This window comes from Felis catus, chromosome B3, assembly GCF_018350175.1.
Source record: "Felis catus isolate Fca126 chromosome B3, F.catus_Fca126_mat1.0, whole genome shotgun sequence".
NCBI lineage: Eukaryota > Metazoa > Chordata > Mammalia > Carnivora > Felidae > Felis > Felis catus.
This window is the reverse complement of record NC_058373.1, coordinates 115771296-115788654: the sequence shown is the minus strand read 5'-3', so window position 1 is coordinate 115788654 and position 17359 is coordinate 115771296. Positions and strand designations below refer to the sequence as shown.

General features: G+C 40.6%; 1 protein-coding gene across 2 annotated transcripts in view; it reads left to right on the top strand.

Moving 5' to 3' along the window:
- The window catches only part of LOC101081641 (synaptojanin 2 binding protein), a 64155-nt gene extending 47048 nt beyond the window's left edge, over positions 1-17107 (top strand). For both annotated transcript variants that reach the window (XM_045060133.1, XM_003987787.6), the window contains exons 2-4: positions 725-861; positions 10543-10638; positions 12624-17107. In XM_045060133.1, the coding sequence (XP_044916068.1) occupies positions 725-861; positions 10543-10638; positions 12624-12764 (374 nt within the window). In that variant the 3' untranslated portion in view covers positions 12765-17107. The remainder of the gene's footprint in view (positions 1-724; positions 862-10542; positions 10639-12623) is intronic.
- The last annotated feature ends 252 nt before the right edge of the window (positions 17108-17359 follow it).

The window sequence follows — 17359 nt, the reverse complement described above, 5'->3', positions numbered from 1 at the left end:
AGTTCCCTTCATGCTAAGTAGAAGAAAAAATGAAACTCCTAAGACCATTTCCTCCAAAACACCTCCATACACAAATTGTCCTCAAGGTTGGGAGAAGAGAAGTATGAAGGGGAAGGTTTGGTTAGGAATCTCTCCTCCATTAAATTGAAAATAGTTCAGGGGCACCTGGCTGGCTCAGTCAGAACAACATGCACAATGCTTTATCTCTGGGTTGTGAGTTCAGGCCCCACTTTGTGTGTAGAGATTACTTAAATAAGTATTTAAAAAAAAATAGCTCATTTGCTAATTAGTTAAATGCATGGCTTCTTCTCATGAACACTGCTTACCCTGTTACATTCATATCGAGAAAGTCGAGAATTGGGTCCTCTGAAAGCCACCAGCAGAATCAAAATCAGATGTGAACAGAAGCACATCTTACAAGAATCACCATTATTCTTTCACTGAGTTTAGTATAGATTTTTCTTTTCATACTCAACAAACTATGTTGATTACCCTGTTTGTATTTTTAGTCTAGCTTGGTCTAAGTGGGCAACTCTGGGTACTGTTGACCTCTGTTGATGATACTTTTCATTGACCTTGCCTGGGTCTATTGACTAGTTACGTCACAGTTGACTCGCCAGCCTCCCCTCCCCAGTAGGCCTTTCCTCTTTCTTTTTCCTCTTCTTCTCTAATCCCTTTCTTCTTCGCCACTCTCTCCTTCACAACTCCTCCATGATTTTCTCAGGGCTGGGCTTCAACATCGTCGGTGGGACTGATCAGCAGTATGTCTCCAACGACAGTGGCATCTACGTCAGCCGCATCAAAGAGAATGGGGCTGCGGCCCTGGATGGGCGGCTCCAGGAGGGTGATAAGATCCTCTCGGTGAGAACTGGCTTCGGCCTCCTTCGCTGTTCCTTGCTCCCTAGACCCCAGTTCTTACCCTTGGCCCCTTCTTTGGGAAGATTTCTGCCTGCCTTTTTGGATCTGGAAATTTCTGGATTGTAGAATTCGGTGGGAGGGACCTTGATCAGTCACCTTTTCCAGCCCTGCCATGGAGCAAGGAGGATAATACCTCACTTGATAGCAAGGCCTGTAAGTCCAGAATATGAAGCTACTTACCCAAGTTCAAAAAACAGGGAACAGGGAGGGTGAGGGACCGATATGGGAGAAAAGGACTTAAAACCCACAATTGTTGTCTTTCTTCAGTTATACTTTATCACCTCCCTTTTGTTAATTGAAACACTAATGTGTGTCTTCCTTTACTCCAAAGAGACAAAAAAGGAAGGTAGGAATTAAAGTGTCCTTTTTAGACTCAGATCCTTTCTCACCTGTTATTAAGAATTGGAAATTGGAATGCATTCTCATTTGGATATGTGTCCACTGTGCTCCCATTTCACTCTGCTATGTATTTTGTAATAAGACACTACATGGTAAGCATTAGGTTTTGGTTTTTGTTTTTTTAATGTTCTAGAAGTTCCTCAAGGGCAGGGACTGGATCTTTTTAAATTTTTTGTATCCTTGCACAATGTTCAATATATATTTAACAGATGAACAGGTTGAGAAATCCAGGCAAGCCCAGAAAGGTTGGCTGATCCAAAATATAAATACAGTGTCATGGATGGTAACATCCTATTTTCGTCCTTCTCACCAACTGTTTTGCCTCTTTTCAGTCCATTGAGCTGCTAGATCCTGTTTATTAATTTGAGAGGTACAGTGATAAATACCTTTATCCCAAAACGATCCTGAGAAGCTTACAAGCAAATTATTTCCTATGGCTCCCTGGAGAAAGATATCCTAAAAACATGAAATCAGCTTGAATCGTACGTTAAGGAAAATTTGAGAGTGAGTTGTTAAAGGTACAGCATGTAGTTAGAAACTATGCATTTTAAAGTGCCATTTACCACATTGTCTCCAGGAAACTGGGGCCTGGGTTACATTTGAAAAGTATAGGGGTTAAGAGGACAACCATGTTATTCAAAAAAGTTTGGTAAAAGATAGATTATTGAAGAATGAGAATGGTTAGTTTTTGAGCACCATATGCTGAGCAATATGCTGAGAACTTTAAATTTGTTTGATATTGTGGTAATCCTACGAGGTGGATACGTTTATTATGACTATTTTGCAGCTAAAGAAGCTGAGTTCTTAGTGAAGTCAAGCCGCTCGCCCAAGGTCACACAGCTAGTAGGTGGCAGAGGGCTAAAACTGGTCTGTCTGAATTTGGAGACCTTACTCTTAATCAGTATACTGTACTGCTTCCTAAGAGGTAAATGAGGAGCTCAGACTAGTTCTCCTAAACAGAAAGTTGCACGTGAATTAATAGATTTTATGTATGGTTTCATATAAAAACTGAATATAAGGGATAGAATTAGGGGAAAAAAGGACATAAAGCTCATTATGAGAGAATTTATTAGACATAAGCTGAGATGAGGGGCCTTACTTATGTGGGTCATTGCCTCACAGAGAAAAGAAATTACTGGAAGGTCCACTCGAGTTTTTTAAAAGGGTATGGTAGGAGATAAATGTCCATGAAAAGAAAAAGTAGATGTCGAAAAAACTCAACTCGCTTCTTTTTAAAATTTATAGCAAGGAGGATTTTACTTTATCAAAGTAAAAGAAATATGAGAAATATTACAAAGATCTATAAAAGATATTAAGTATTAAACAAATATCTGTAAGACACATAACAAAGAATGATTCAAGTTTATGTTTTGGCCAGTTAAGACATGGCAAAGAAAAGAGGGAGGAAATGCCCAGCAAAGAAAAGGCAAAATTTTAAGACAGATATGGAGAGAAATAAAGGAAAGCTGAGAAAGAGAAAAAGCATGTACAGGAGGACAAGGCCAGTATATTCTCTCCATTCTTTTTTCTTTTTTAAAATTTCTTTATGTTAATTTTTGAGAGAAGGAGAGACAGAACGTGAGCGGGAGAGGGGCAGAGAGAGGGAGACATAGACTCCGAAGCAGGCTCCAGGCTCTGAGCTGTCAGCATAGAGCCTGACACAGGGCTTGATCTCACAAACTCATGACCTGAGCTGAAGTTGGACACTTAGCCGACTGAGCCACCCAGGCACCCTTCTCTGTTCTTTCTGGGGCTATCTTATTTGACTCCAGTTTCCCTTCCAGGAGTTTGCTCCAAAATTCTTCTTTCTAGACCCTGTTCCTTAAGAAATAAGCTTCTGTTGCCTCACCATCTTATCCCCTTTCTGTCCTTAGGTTAACTTGTTAGGCATTAACCACTAAATGGTTATGTCTCCTCTGTAACTCACTTTATCCCTTTGAGGTACTTAAGTACCCGATTACTGGCTTTGGAGTCACTTCCTTAGCACATTCATTTTGGATAACTAATAGAAGTATCATTAAGGGATCTAGGTTTCCTGTGAGGAGTTATTGACAATTCAGTCTTTCCATTTCTCCCCAGATTATGCCCATGTTTTTCAAGGAATATTAAGTAATTGCATGACTTACCATGCAATTTAAGGCCCTATTGGATCTGACCACCATGAAACAAAAACAGATCTTACCGATGGAATAGAGCTGAGGTTGACATGAGGGCTGGAGATGGAGATTCCTCACCAAAGTTTATTTTGTGCATGTGATAGTGAGGTGATTTAATATTTGTATAGGTTACCAGGGAACCTGGGGAAATTTTATTTTTCTGAAAAAAAAATTAAACTGCCTAGGTTTATTTTCCTTGTGTGTCTGCCTCAATGAAGGGAGGTGGATAGTCAAGAATAGTCAGTCCTTGGCCAACTCTACATTTTTATGAAGCTCAGGAGCTCAAGGTGATGTGGCTGAGTTTTGCATTGAATAAATGAATATTCCATTTTGACCAAACCCCTTGTATAGCAAAATGGTACACACAGATTGGGCCACTAGTCAGCTCCATTTCTTGTTCTTGTCAAATATAATTCTTAATTTGGTGACTGAAAGTTCATTTCAGGATCTTGGCAAGAAATTAAAATATCCAGAGTATAATCAGAAGTCAGTGCTTATTAAATTGAGTCCATTTCTTCTCTACATTTTATACATTTATATTGATATTATTCTATAGTTAGAGCTCTTGAGGCAATTCAAAAAATTTTTTCCAGGCTATTCAAAATTGTTAATCATCAAAGAAAACTAAATTTAACTCAGTTTATTAATTTCCTAAGACAGAAAATAGGAAACTCCATTTTGAAGACTGCTAACAACTATAGTTAAAGGGGAAAAACATGTATGTTTCCCTATATGTTAACTAGAACACCACCATTACAGTTCTCCGAACATTCAGTCAGCAAAATTTTCTAGCATGTTGCAAATCTGCCATATCTCAAGTTCAATAAAACTATGCCATGAGTTAAGGAAGCTGAAGTAGCAAGTTTAGCAATGTTCTAGGTTTCTTGGTTGAGTAGCTTGGTACTAAAAGTGAGATCCACGGGCCATCTGGCCATTACTTGCGATCTTATTAGAAATGCAGTCTCAGAAACCCTCCCAGACTTACTGGAATCAAAATCTTCATTATAACACGATCCCTGGGGTATGAATAAAAAATGTGAATAAATTTTGAGAGGCATTACTGTAGGCAAGTGCTATTGAAACGTTTCACGTTATGACCTATAGTAGGTAATACACACACATGCACATGCATACAGACATAATTGAAGCAAAGTTTAAGAAAATAATATCTCTTCTATATGTGATACATTCTGTTATGTTTTCTTCTAATTTCACTTTTTTAAAGTTAAATACTGCTCTTGACCCACCGGATTGACCTCACTGTCTTCTGTGATGGGTCAATAGACTCATATTTGAAAATCACTACTTTGGTAAATGGAAAATCACTGATGAAATCTGTGTAGGCACAGCATATGTATTAAATAGGGTAAGTAGGCTGGATGTAGAGACCACTAAAGTTTGTTTCAGTTAGTTTAGATTAGAATTAACTCAAACTCAGAATCACGTGGATGGCTTGTGAAAGCATGGATTGCTTTTAACTTTTAAGTTCCCAAGTGAATGCTAATGCTGCTGGTTCTGGGATCACATATTGAGAACCTCCATTTATTAGTATGGGTGGTGACAAAGAGTGAGCTCCACATACACTTAGGGGTAAAATCTACAGAACTTGGTGGTTAGTCAGTATGAGGTAGAATCTAAAAATGCTTAGAGGAGGCAGATTTTGGAAAGCCAGTTTGGCTTTGGATTAGAGGTGGCCTTGTCATGAGACAAAGAATCATGATTTGTTTTATGGGGCTGTTTTACCTTGAGGATAAGAAATGGTTTAAAAAAGAAATTCCCTTGGAATGTCTAAAAGCCTCTTGTTTGGGTTTTGTTTTTGTTTTTGTTTTTTTTTAGTTTATTTATTTATTTATTTTGAGAGAGGCAGAGAGAGTACAAGCAGAGGAGGGGTGGAGAGAGGAGAATCCTAAGCAGGCTCCATATGCAGTCAGTGCACAGAGTGGGCCTCGAAACCACGAAACCACGAGACCATGACCTGAGCCAAAATCAAGAGTCAGACGCTTAACTAACTGAGCCACCCAGGCGCCCCCGTGGGTTTTGTTTTGGTTTTTTAAGTAATTAGAGTAAGTGTCCTTTTATATTAGAATACCTTTAGGCTTAACTAGGAGAGTTGAAAGGCATAATTGGTATAATTGGCGTGTTCCCTGTCTAGCACCTTCTTTTTGCCTGATATTACCAATGTCTTTTTTCCCCATTGGCAGAAGGAGGCTCAGGTGAGGACCAAGGTTACACACTGAGTCACTGGCAGATAAAGCTGCTGTCAGAGTCCAGGCCTTTCAGCATTGTATAATACTGATAATAGGTCAGTCGGGCTCTTACAGGGTGCAGTCTATGAGCAAACCTCAGGAGATCACGTAACATTTATTCTACTCAAGTGTTGTTCAAAGTACTCTTTAGATATAACAGGAGTTATAATGATGAGTTTTGCAATACAGCCTTTCCAAGTTATTTACAGTACAATGTAAAGTGATGTAATATAGGACAGAGTTCACTTTGAGCTTTAAGATCACTAAATAGTATGGAGATACAGAAAAGTAAATCACTCACACTAGAATTCTTTAGAAAGGTCTTGTCAATGAAGTGGCACTTGACTAAATTTTAGCTTCTTAAATTTTAATGCTGCTTCAATATATGCACATGAATAAAAATATATAAACAACTTATATTTTATACAACTAAAATTTTTTAAATGTATAACATTTGAAACAAATGAAACTGTAAAACCAGTAAAAATTCAGTGAACAACATCAATATGATGGATAGTGATATGTTCCTGAAATAAAATCCTTACTTACAATGTAAACTTCTATGGTTTCGTGTTGTTGTTTTTTTATTTTTGAGAGAGCAGGAGTGGGGGAGGGGCAGAGAAAGAGAGAGAGGGAGACACAGAATCCAAAGCAGGTTCCAGACTCTGAGCTGTCAGCACAGAGCCCAGTGCGGGGCTCAAACCCACGAACCTGCGAGATCATGACCTGAGCCGAAGTGGGCTGCTTAACCAACTGAGCCATCCAGGCACCCGTATGGTTTTGCATTTTAAAGTGAAGGTTTTGCGGCCAGGCTATTTGAGTCCTGGCTTTGCTGCTTCCATTCTTTATGCCTGTGGACAAGCTGCATAGCCTTTCAAGTTTTTCATCTATAACATGGGGGGTTCCTAACTCATGGGATCATCGCGAAGACTAAATAGGTTAGTACATGTAAAATGAAGAGACCTCTCCAGACATGATGATAAATATGCAGTGATTCCTAGCAATTAGTGTTGGCTGTGATTGCAAAGATGACTTTGACCTCAGTACTCCTGCCATCGCATGTCATGTAGTGACTCAGTTCTCCCACTTGCATTCATGTCACTATGAAACTTGGCTCTCATACTGAGCTCTGGTATCTTTGGCATTTGTTGACATGACTGCTTCATTATTTGTCTCTAAGAGAAAACACTTATTTCCTTACAATGAAAAATACAGTTATCACATGGGGTAGATTAGTTACAGGAGCCTTCTCAGTATAATCAGCAGTCTCACACCTATTCTCTCCCCCAGGAATTAACTGGAAAGTTGAGTTGTTGAGAATTCATTGTGATGGTTCTAGGACTCCTGAAGTTCTTTCCCTGTGGCATGGCTACCAAAAACAAAACAAAACAAAACACTAATCAGAAAGTGGCTTTGTAGCATGAAATCAAAGTCCATCAACTAGAAAACTATATTCACTTCTACACTATAGATAGCAGGACTGATCTTGTTAGATACATAGAATTTTTAAAAAGGGAAGTGTATTCAGATGGTGGAAATAGCTAGGGCACAGGTATGAAGGTAAGAATACATGTTTTATGTCCTAGGGACAGTGAGTTATGTGACTTAGAGCACAGTTATGAAAAGGAATCACGTGAGATTAAACTGGGAATGTGGGTTGGAGCCATTTCCTGGAGGACTTTGCATACCAGAATGAAAAATCAGTCATTCTCCCTGCCTCCAGTTTTGTTTTTGTTTTTAAGCAGTAAAGTGGTATACATAGGATTGTACTTTAGGAGGATTGATCTGGAGACATAGTGTTTGAATAGGTTAGAGTGAGGGAGGGCCTAGAGGAAAGTGAATCAGAGAGAAGGTGATCATGATAGTTCATCTGAAAGCATCCACAGCCTAAAGAGAGAGGCAATTCAAAGAAAATCGTGTATGAGGAATTATACTATGTTAGGCTATAGGATTTGATAGTCTGTTGTATGTGAAGATTGACAAAGAGTGGAGTTTAAAAATATTATCAGAGTTTTAGTCTGAAGGAATGGTAGTAGCAAGAAGAGGGAAGTTGGGATAGTCTGGTTTTGTGGGAAGTAAAAAAGGAGGCGTTGGATATATTGATTGGGATCTAACAGAATATTTGGGTTCAGGCACTCAACAAGAAACTGGCAAATCCAGAAGTAGAAATAAGGATAAACATTTGGGAGTTGTGTTGCAGATTACAGGTGAAATTGTGAAAGGTCATCATGGCAGAGAAGTTCAGAAGACAGAGGACTACTGACATGGAGGAATATTGACTCGCCTTAAAGAGGAAGGAAGGGAAGAGGCAAGGAAAGGAATCATTCAAGAACTAGGAGAGCTACGTATGCATAAGCTGAGATTGGAGAGAACTGCAAAAGGGAGGAGGTCTGAAGACAGGAAGGGCTGTAGGATTTGGTAATGGGAAGTCACTGCTGAGCTGCAGGACAGCATATGCTTTCCTCCCACCTTATATTATGACAGTACCGGGGAATAAAGAGTGAATGGCTGCTGAAGAAGTGGAGGATAGTGCTTTCAAACGAAGTTTGCAATGAAAGGAAGAGGAGAAAAGATGGGAAGAGGGTGATAGTGGGTTCAAGAAATATTTATATTGTTTTCTGTGTAAATGAGGATAATTTTAGTTGAGAAGGAGCCAAGAGCAATAATAAAGGAATCAAAAGGAGCAAGGGACCACTTAAGTTCTATAAGAAGGCTAGAAGGGATATGACCAAGAGCACTAGGGAATAGCTTAGCCTTGGTAAAGGAAACATCTAATTCAGAAAGAAGGGCAAAGCAGCAGTGGGAGGCTGTCATGAAACTTGGAACGAGTTGGGAAGAAAATGGAGAGTGTGTGGAAAGTTATCCATATTCTCAAGAAAGATAAGGCAAAGGAATCTGCAGAGAGAAGAGATGGGGTTGGAATTGGGGTTTGATGGTAGGAATGGTCTGGAACAGCTGCCGCTGGGAATTCATTAGGGGTTTCACCAGGTTAGTAGAGAGGTCATGAGGATATAGCAAATGTCAGCCAGCATGGATCTGTGCTGGAAAGTGTGTGTGTGTATTTTTCCCCAGGAACATTAAACTCAGGACAAGGAAAGTAAATGCAGTGTGTTGTACAGGTCTGGAAAGATGGCAGAAGATCATAGGGGCTAGGGATTCGAATAGTTTACCAAGTGCTTTGTTGAAATAACAGCAAGAACTCCTAGATGGGTAAGGATGCAAGTAAAGCCTAAAAAGGTTAAAAGATTTTGATGAGGATAATGAGCACATTGAGTAGAGGAATATGAAGTGTGAAAGGAGTATAAATTGTGGTCCGGGAGTTTGAGATATTGGAGCTGAAGCATGACCATTGCTGAAGTCAAAGGCATACGCCAGTTGGTGGCTAAAGTGGAATAGAGCAGGAAACTTAATATGGAAAGGTAGACAGTCTGTAACACCAAAGTGTTGTTAGTTAGATTAATTCACCAAGGGCATTGGCAGGGGATTGTATGGAGAACCTCTTGGAGAAGGAAGATAGTAACAAGTTGAGAGGCTTGAATAAGTCAATGGCTTGAGCTTCAGCTGACAATAGTTAGAGAATAGTTGGTTAAGTGTCCAACTCTTGATTTCAGCTCAGGTCATGATCTCATGGTTAATGGGATCAAGGCTCACATCAGGCTCCTTGCTGACAGCACGGAGCCTGCTTGGGATTCTCTCTCTCCCTCTCTCTCTCTCTACCCCTCCCCTACTAGTGCTATCTCTCTGTCTCTCTCTCTCAAAATAAATGAACAAAAAAAGAATAGTCAAGGTGGAATAGAATAGTCAAGGTGGAAGAATTATAGCACAGAAGGAACCGTAAATTGCCAGGGCACTTTAACCTTCCAGTATTTAAAAACACTAGCCCTAGCTCCTATACCTACTATGACTTAGGGTAGAGTTTCTTCATTGTGAAGACAAGATAAAAATGGTGTCTACCTCATAGGATTATTGTGAGAAGTACATTACGTAGTGTATGTGAAGCATACAGCACAGAACCTACCAACTAAATACGTTAAGTGTTCTTGGTGCTGTTGCTGTTGCGGACACCAACATGTACCAAAGATGTGTAAATCTTGCATAGAGTGGGCTATGCTGTGTCACTGAGTACAGCACAGGATAGATGTCACTTGTGGACACTGTCACTCCTGACGCTAAAAAGTATTACTACCACCGGTCACCTCTCACCTCTAAGTGGTAGGACTGACCTACACTGAAACATTTTTTAGGACTTTATATCATCAAAGAAATAGTGTAAAATTAGTAAATTGGAGAAGGATGGGAGTATTCATGGAATCAAGGGAAATTGTTCACAATTGAACAAGACCAATAAAATGGGCTAGTAGGTTTGTTTCGTAGAGTTACATTTGTAGAGTTTCATCAAGTTATATTTCTGGAGTTGACACTGGCAATGCCAAGGATTAGGAATATAAAGGATAGAGGATAACTCGGAAGACCATGTCGGCTGTAGGGAAGCAGGCTGATGCTCATGGAAGACACACAAATACTGTAACAGAAACCCAAGTGTCAAAATGAGACAGGCAGTAAGAGCTAAGGTGAAGGAGAGACTTTTTTTTTTTTTTTTTAACCTTGGTGCTCTTCACATGGCCCATGGAACCTCAGTTCTAGGAAAACATAGCTTTAAAAATGACAAAAGTTACTCTGAGTTCTACGTAACATTCCCATTCTCCTAGCCCTTGGAATTTGCTCTGTAGTTTTTTAAATGTCCAGTCACATGAATGTAAATCTTTGACTTAGGAGAATTCACATTCTCCCTCTCTTACTACTTTTCTTGCTGTTTTTGACAGGTAAATGGCCAAGACCTAAAGAACTTGCTGCACCAGGATGCTGTAGACCTCTTTCGTAACGCAGGCTATGCTGTGTCCCTAAGAGTACAGCACAGGGTAGGTGTTATTTGCAGCCAGCGAGCTGGCACCAGGCTTTTGTGGGAATAAAGCCTCTTTGGTAGTGCGTTTGGCTTTTTTTTCCCCCTCCCATTCTCACTTTTTTAAAGAGCTTGTCTGGCACAGGCCGGGGTCTGCAGGGACTTCCGCTTATCATGAAAGGAAATTCAAACAGTATGCCTGCAGCCTAGGTCCTGGCTTCAAGGTGACGTGCCTTAAATATAAAGCGTGACAACAAAATTTAAATAAATGGGGAAAAATACAACTAGCATCAGTTTTATTTTTAGTAGGGAGGGAAGCCTATGTCTGCCCTTGAACATACTTATTAAGGAAACTCAAAGTGTAAACGAAAGATGGTGAATTTTCTGATACCCACTATGTGCTTTTCCCTGTCACCACCATGAACCCCATTTCTTACCATCTTGATGACACTGTTGACCAAAGCTATAATGCTCAGAGGGGAACTCCAGGAAAAAGGAAATGGATTTCGGAGTTTCGTCAAAGCAGCACCTATCCCTGCATCCACGTCTTAGTTCCTAGTGTTTAATAATTTGGATGATGGGTGGAGAAGCCAGGTAGACCTAATTCTTTCCATAGCACCAAGGACTTCAGAGTGCATTTACAGCATAGGTTCAGTGTGCCTTTCAAGTTACTCCCTCTTAAATTAATGATGTCCTGCCTCACTCAGCTCTTGAGTGAGGCTTCAGAGGCTGAAGAAGGGCCTAACAGGAGATAGTACAAAATTGGAAGGGGCTAGGCATGAAAGACACTTGAGAAAACAGCCATGGTTGCAAGCAGAATCTGCATGTGATGGATTCGAAAACAGATCCATAAGCGACAGTATTGGTAATCAGCTGTTTCTGCCTTGGCTCTTCTGTTCCTAAAGCATGGAAGGCTTTGTGCAATAGATAAAGGCAAGTAACGAACACAGGTATACACTTCAGGTATGATTAGTGCTTTTTGAAGGCATGTGGGAAATGATTTTCAAAGTTCACATTTTAGGAAACATCCATAAATAACTCCTGATAAAATTTCTGGTCAGAGAATTGGCCTAGCCCTAAAAACCATATCTTACTATTGGCATGCCTTCTCAGGAAATCTCAACAGGAAATGAGTGAAAGATGTAGAGGTAGGTGGGAGAGAGGATAGAAAAGGTAGTTTGTGCGGTGTTGCCTTTCAGATGGAATGGTCAGACTTTTCACTGGTTGCAATGAGGAGGTCGATACCATTGAACTGAAACAAGATGGTATTATGACTCATAATTGCAAGTTAGCTATTAAAAGTTAATATTAAGAAAGGCCACCAGCCTCAAAAGGGAATGCCTAGGCAGTGGAAGGTTTTTACCACTTGGATATGATTTTTTCTTTTTCCTTATTTCCCTCCGAGTCTTTTACTTCTGTTTCATATAAATTTCATCTTTACTGTGCCCAGTGCTAGAAAGTAGAGATGAAGGACATGACCCTATATTAGGAGGGAGTGGGTGCCTTTTGGGAATTGCAAAGTATTTCCCAAAATGGCACCGTACCTGTGTTAACATTGCTCAGATCTGCTCTTACTGTTTTCTGATGACTGGCAATCTTTCTAAGTAAACATTTCTAGGAAGGTCGACACTCCCTGCCCCCGCCCAATAATTTCTAGCTTCCCCACAGGATCAATAGGCTTCAGCTCATGTCTTCATTGTCCTAATATGATAGACATAGAGCTTGGTGGAGGCAGTACAGAAACAGAAAGAGGTTATCTGCTTACCTTCGGATCCTTTTAGGCCAGTGGCACAGCAAGGTTAAACACCTCCCCATCAGACTTATTTCCAGAGAATTGATGACGCTGATGTATCAATCTGGAACAAACAGAGAGGGCTCCCGCTAGATAGTTCTTGGAGGTTACAGCTTTGGGTGGTCTGGACCCGGGTCATGTGTCAGCGTGGCCATTTCAGTTGGGGTAAACACACATTGGTCACTAGAGTAATGTTTTTCTTTTCCTTCCAGTTACAGGTGCAGAATGGGCCTATAGGACATCGAAGTGAAGGGGAGCCGAGTGGTATCCCCATAGCTCTGGTGCTGGTGCCAGTGTTTGCCCTCACCATGGTAGCAGCATGGGCCTTCATGAGATACCGGCAACGACTTTGAAAAGCTTGCTGTCTTCCAGTGCTCCCAATAGAAGATACATTTCTCTCTCCCTCTCACCCTCCTCCCCTGCCATTCTCCCATATCCTTCCCTCTCTGCGTAGCCAACACATCATTTTAAGAGACTGCTACCTAGCCAGGACCTCGCCACCCAAATCTCCAAGTCCTTATATTCTAATGGGAGAGTGAAGGCATTGTTTGAAGACAAGACTTGGCTTGGAACAAATGGGGAGTTAATCTGTTTTGCTAGGACCACCAATAGAAGTTCAGCTACAACCCAAAGAGGGAAAGGTCCAGTCTTCCCATCAGCACGGGTGATACCTGTTCCTTAGCTGGCACGCCTCAAAGGCCAGCTGTGTGCTGCAAGAGAAGAGAGGATTTTTCTCCTTAATGATCTTCCTTGGGAAGTTTTTGTGGCCTTTATTTAATTTCTAACTACATACTTGGGTGCCTATATCAAACACAGGATGGTGAGGAGAGCATTTTTGCTTTTTCAAAAAAGCAAATGCACACACACACACACACACACACACACACACACACACATATACACATCCATATATGACAGTATAATAGTGATGCCTCGTGGAGAATTAAAGAAGTGGAAAGCGGCTCTGTGGTTTCAGGTTTCTGTTGTAAGGGATGTTCTGAATGGAAGAATGCGATGCATAGCAGAAGTTGAGGGAGTGAGCCTTACAAAGATGCCCAAAAAGAAAAAGAGAAGACCAAAGCAACTAATCAGAAATCTTAGAACAATATTTCTTCTTACAATGGCTGTGGTGGAGTGGAGGTAAAATGCCATAATCCAGCTTCACGTAAGTCAGTCTGTTCCCCAACCTTTGAAATGTAAAGATAAATCTGACTGGTCTCTGGGCTGCCCTAGGGACCTTTTTGGTACCTCACAGTCCTGTTAAAGGATCAGCTGGCATGATTGTGGTCAGGGCTATGGTGATGGGGCCAAACCAAACCAGTGAGAAAACTCTAAAAGGCACAAGGACGGTGCCTCCAAGGTGGCACCTGAACCCTCTCAGGCCATCTAACAGACTTTTGGTCTCTAGAAATAGGCAAATTCTGAGTGATGGAGCCGCTCTCTGTCAGGACAGGCATGAAGCAGCTCTGCTTACAACTCAGTTGAGAGGGTTCGGATCACAGGTAGTTTTGAGAGGATCTAAACACCGGCTGTGGCTTTGAATGAACAAACCATTTTGCAGGGAAGGGGAAGAAAAGAGTTTTATCTTAGTGGATAGGGAAGTTTGGTGGATGTTTCATGGGGAGACCTTGAGAGAAGGAGATGGATGAATGGATGCTCAGGAATACCAAAGACATTAATGAGATAGGAACCAGTCCGTTCATGTGCTACTGAATGTTGGTTTTAAGGCCCTAACTAAGGAGAGCTGAACCAAGACAGATTCTCTAGCTTAAAAAGAAATCATTTCCGCCCTCCAGATATACTGGCTATCAGCTACAGGCCTTACGTGATCCCGACAGCAATAGTGTGAACACCTGCCCTGAGGCAACCAGCCGTGTCCGACTTTTAGCGCGGATAATCTAGTCAATATTTTACACTTGTTGGTTGGACACCAGCTTTGTTAAGACACTTTTACAAAGAATGTCAAATTTATACTGCAGACAGCAAAAGGGAACAGTTCCTGAGACTCAAAACACTTGGGAAAGTTCCCTGGAGAAAGGGGACAAATTGAGGACCCTTGAGGAGCTCACAGTCTAATTAAGGCAATTCATAAATAGATGAGAAGTTAAAAGTATATCATCAGGTTAAGTAACAGTTGAAAACAATAAATGGAAAAAGAAACTCAGAACATGATGTAGCAACAGAGATGTGCAGGCAGCCATCACATTTTTTTTTTTTTTTTCAGGAATTCCAAAAAGAAAGCTGTCACATAATGACATCAGGCCAGAGTGTAAAGGGAAGGCTTTTAAAAATAAAAACCTTAGTAAGACCTTTCCTCTGGGCCAACCATTGCTCTAAGGAGAAACTTGCTTTAAACAATCGCAGTAGGACTTAGGCTCTTAGACCTGAACTGTTCAGTACCTTTGAGACTCACTTAGACGACTGTACCTGTAGGGCCCACAGAGAGCACAGATGGTATTCCAGTTCTCACTTCAACCAGTCCCGCTGTGGAGGCACCACGCTGGGTGCCTGCCCTGTGTTTGGAGGCTGGTGCAGAAGCTTCCGCAAAGGGCCTGCTTACCTCCCGGGACTCATCTCAGGGTTTGGACATCAACTCTTGAGAGGACCTTGAGACATTCAAAATAAATAGGACACTTATCCCCTTGTTGGTAGAAGTTTTGCTTTGTCTAATAATAGGGATTCTTATGCACTTTAATAATTTTTTTCTGGAATTAAATAGCATTAAAAGATCCATGGTTCAAGTTTTAGGCGAGTATGCCATTCAACTTTTCTGATTCTCTAGAAAACTATTATTCTGGATGAAGTATTGAAGTCCATTGTAGGTCATTTAAAAAATTCATGATCTATATAGATCTTTCACTTTATAGATTGTGTCTAATATTCCTGCTACCTAAATTACTATGTACAAGTTTTAAAAATTGAATGAAAGTATTTTAAGACCATATACTTAAAACACTTCTGTATTTATCATCTTATATGAATAATTTTAATAAGACATCGTTTGCTTCCATTGTCTCTGTTTTCTTTTTTCCTGCCAAGTTTTAATCTGTGCTATTGATTTAACTTAATTATTCACACCATCTAGCCATGTACAGTAGAAAAGGAAATTAATACTTGTTACCATATTTTGTGCTAGATAGTGTACTAAATCCTGATTGGTACACTGTATGTTTATGACTCACAACTCTGAGATCTAAGTATTGTTTAAAAAGACACCAAAGGAAAGATAATAAATTACTTTTCTAAGATTACATAGGTGGTAGTGGTAGAATCAGGATTTAACTCAGGACATTGGATGCCACTGTCAGTGATATTTCTTATTCACAGTGGTTATCAAAGTGTCAAAACATCAGCATCACTGGGGACCTTGTTAGAAAAGTAAATTCTTGGGCTTCATCCCAGACCTGCTGAATCAGAAACAGTACAGCACTGAGTAATCTGTGTTGTAACAATCCCTCCAGGCGACTGGTTGACAGTGAACTTTGAGAATCGCTGCTCTATGCCAATAGTTGTCCTCTTTTTCTTAGGCTAGAATCATCTGGAGAGCTTATAAAATTCTGGTTCCCGGAAGCACCTAGACCAACTCAATAGAATCTCTGGGGGTGGGACTCAGGCAGCAGTAAAATAAAGTTCATCAGGTCATTCTAGTATGCAGTGTCAGTAAACAATGCTCTGTGGCATTTAAATTCTTAAATAACTTGAATAGTCAAATCACATGCAGGCATTGCTCCAGTCTAAAATGAGAATTTCACTTGGGCCTTTTTTTTTTTTTTTAATGTTTTTATTTATTTTGAGACAGAGACAGAGCATGAGCAGGTGAGGGGCAGAGAGAGAGGGAGACACAGAATCTGAAGCAGGCTCCAGGCCCCGAGCTGTCAGCACAGAGCCCGACGCGGGGCTCAAACTCACGGACTGTGAGGTCATGACCTGAGCTGAAGTCGGACGCTGAACCGACTGAGCCACCCAGGCGCCCCTCACTTGGGCCTTTTAGAGCCGAACTGTGGGCTTCTGCCCAAGTGTGGATGTGGAATGAGAAGTGGAGCATTCTGTGGCTTCTGATTTGCTAAGGACTGGCCAGCAAAATGTTATTAGTGATTCAGTGTGTGCAGCTAGTAAATAAATTAGAGCCAAATCATAGAACATTAGAGCTAAAAGGGAACCAGAAAGATTCTAGGATTAATCTATTTTAGAGATGGGAAAATCCAAGCTCAGAGAGAGAAACTGACTGAGATCTGAGATCTGACTAAGTCAGATCAAAGACTTAGTCTATTGTAGAAGTGCCCTTTCCATCTCATATTTGTGACTTGAATGTATCCACTACATGAACATAGACAATGTCCTTTCTATCTCCGTCCACTTGTATCTTCTGTCTTTGGGCCTTGAACAGAGACGGGAAGAGCTGACAGCTGAAGGGTATTGCAGGCCATTGGGCAAAACTGGGAGATCCCACAGAATCATCTGTGAAAGCTCTAATATCAAATTCAATCACACAAGCTCTTCTGAAACAAATTCCAGTAGTTTTAAACTAGAGAAGTGTGTGTGTGTTTTGATGTTGGACATTGTTTTTATTGTGTAAATAACAATTTAAACGGAATATGTAAAGAAACAAAACATAACCATTAGGCTGTCAAGTATGGAGGGGGAGTGGTATTCATGTAATCTCACGTGGAGCCAATAAAGATTTTACTCTAGTCAATTTTAGTCAGAATTTATCTTTGGACGGATGAGAGTTGTTTCTCTCAACAAGTGAGCGTCTAGTGTGCACTAGGTGGTGGATACATAGATAAGATACAGTCACTCTAAGCTGAAATGGCTCATTATCTGATCGTGGGGGGAGTATTTGTTGGGGATCTTGATGTTAAAGTATCTTGCTAACATCATTTAGAAGTAGGTGATTAAGTTACGAAGCTTTCAACCTCTTACCTATAATGGGTTTAGACTTGGTTAC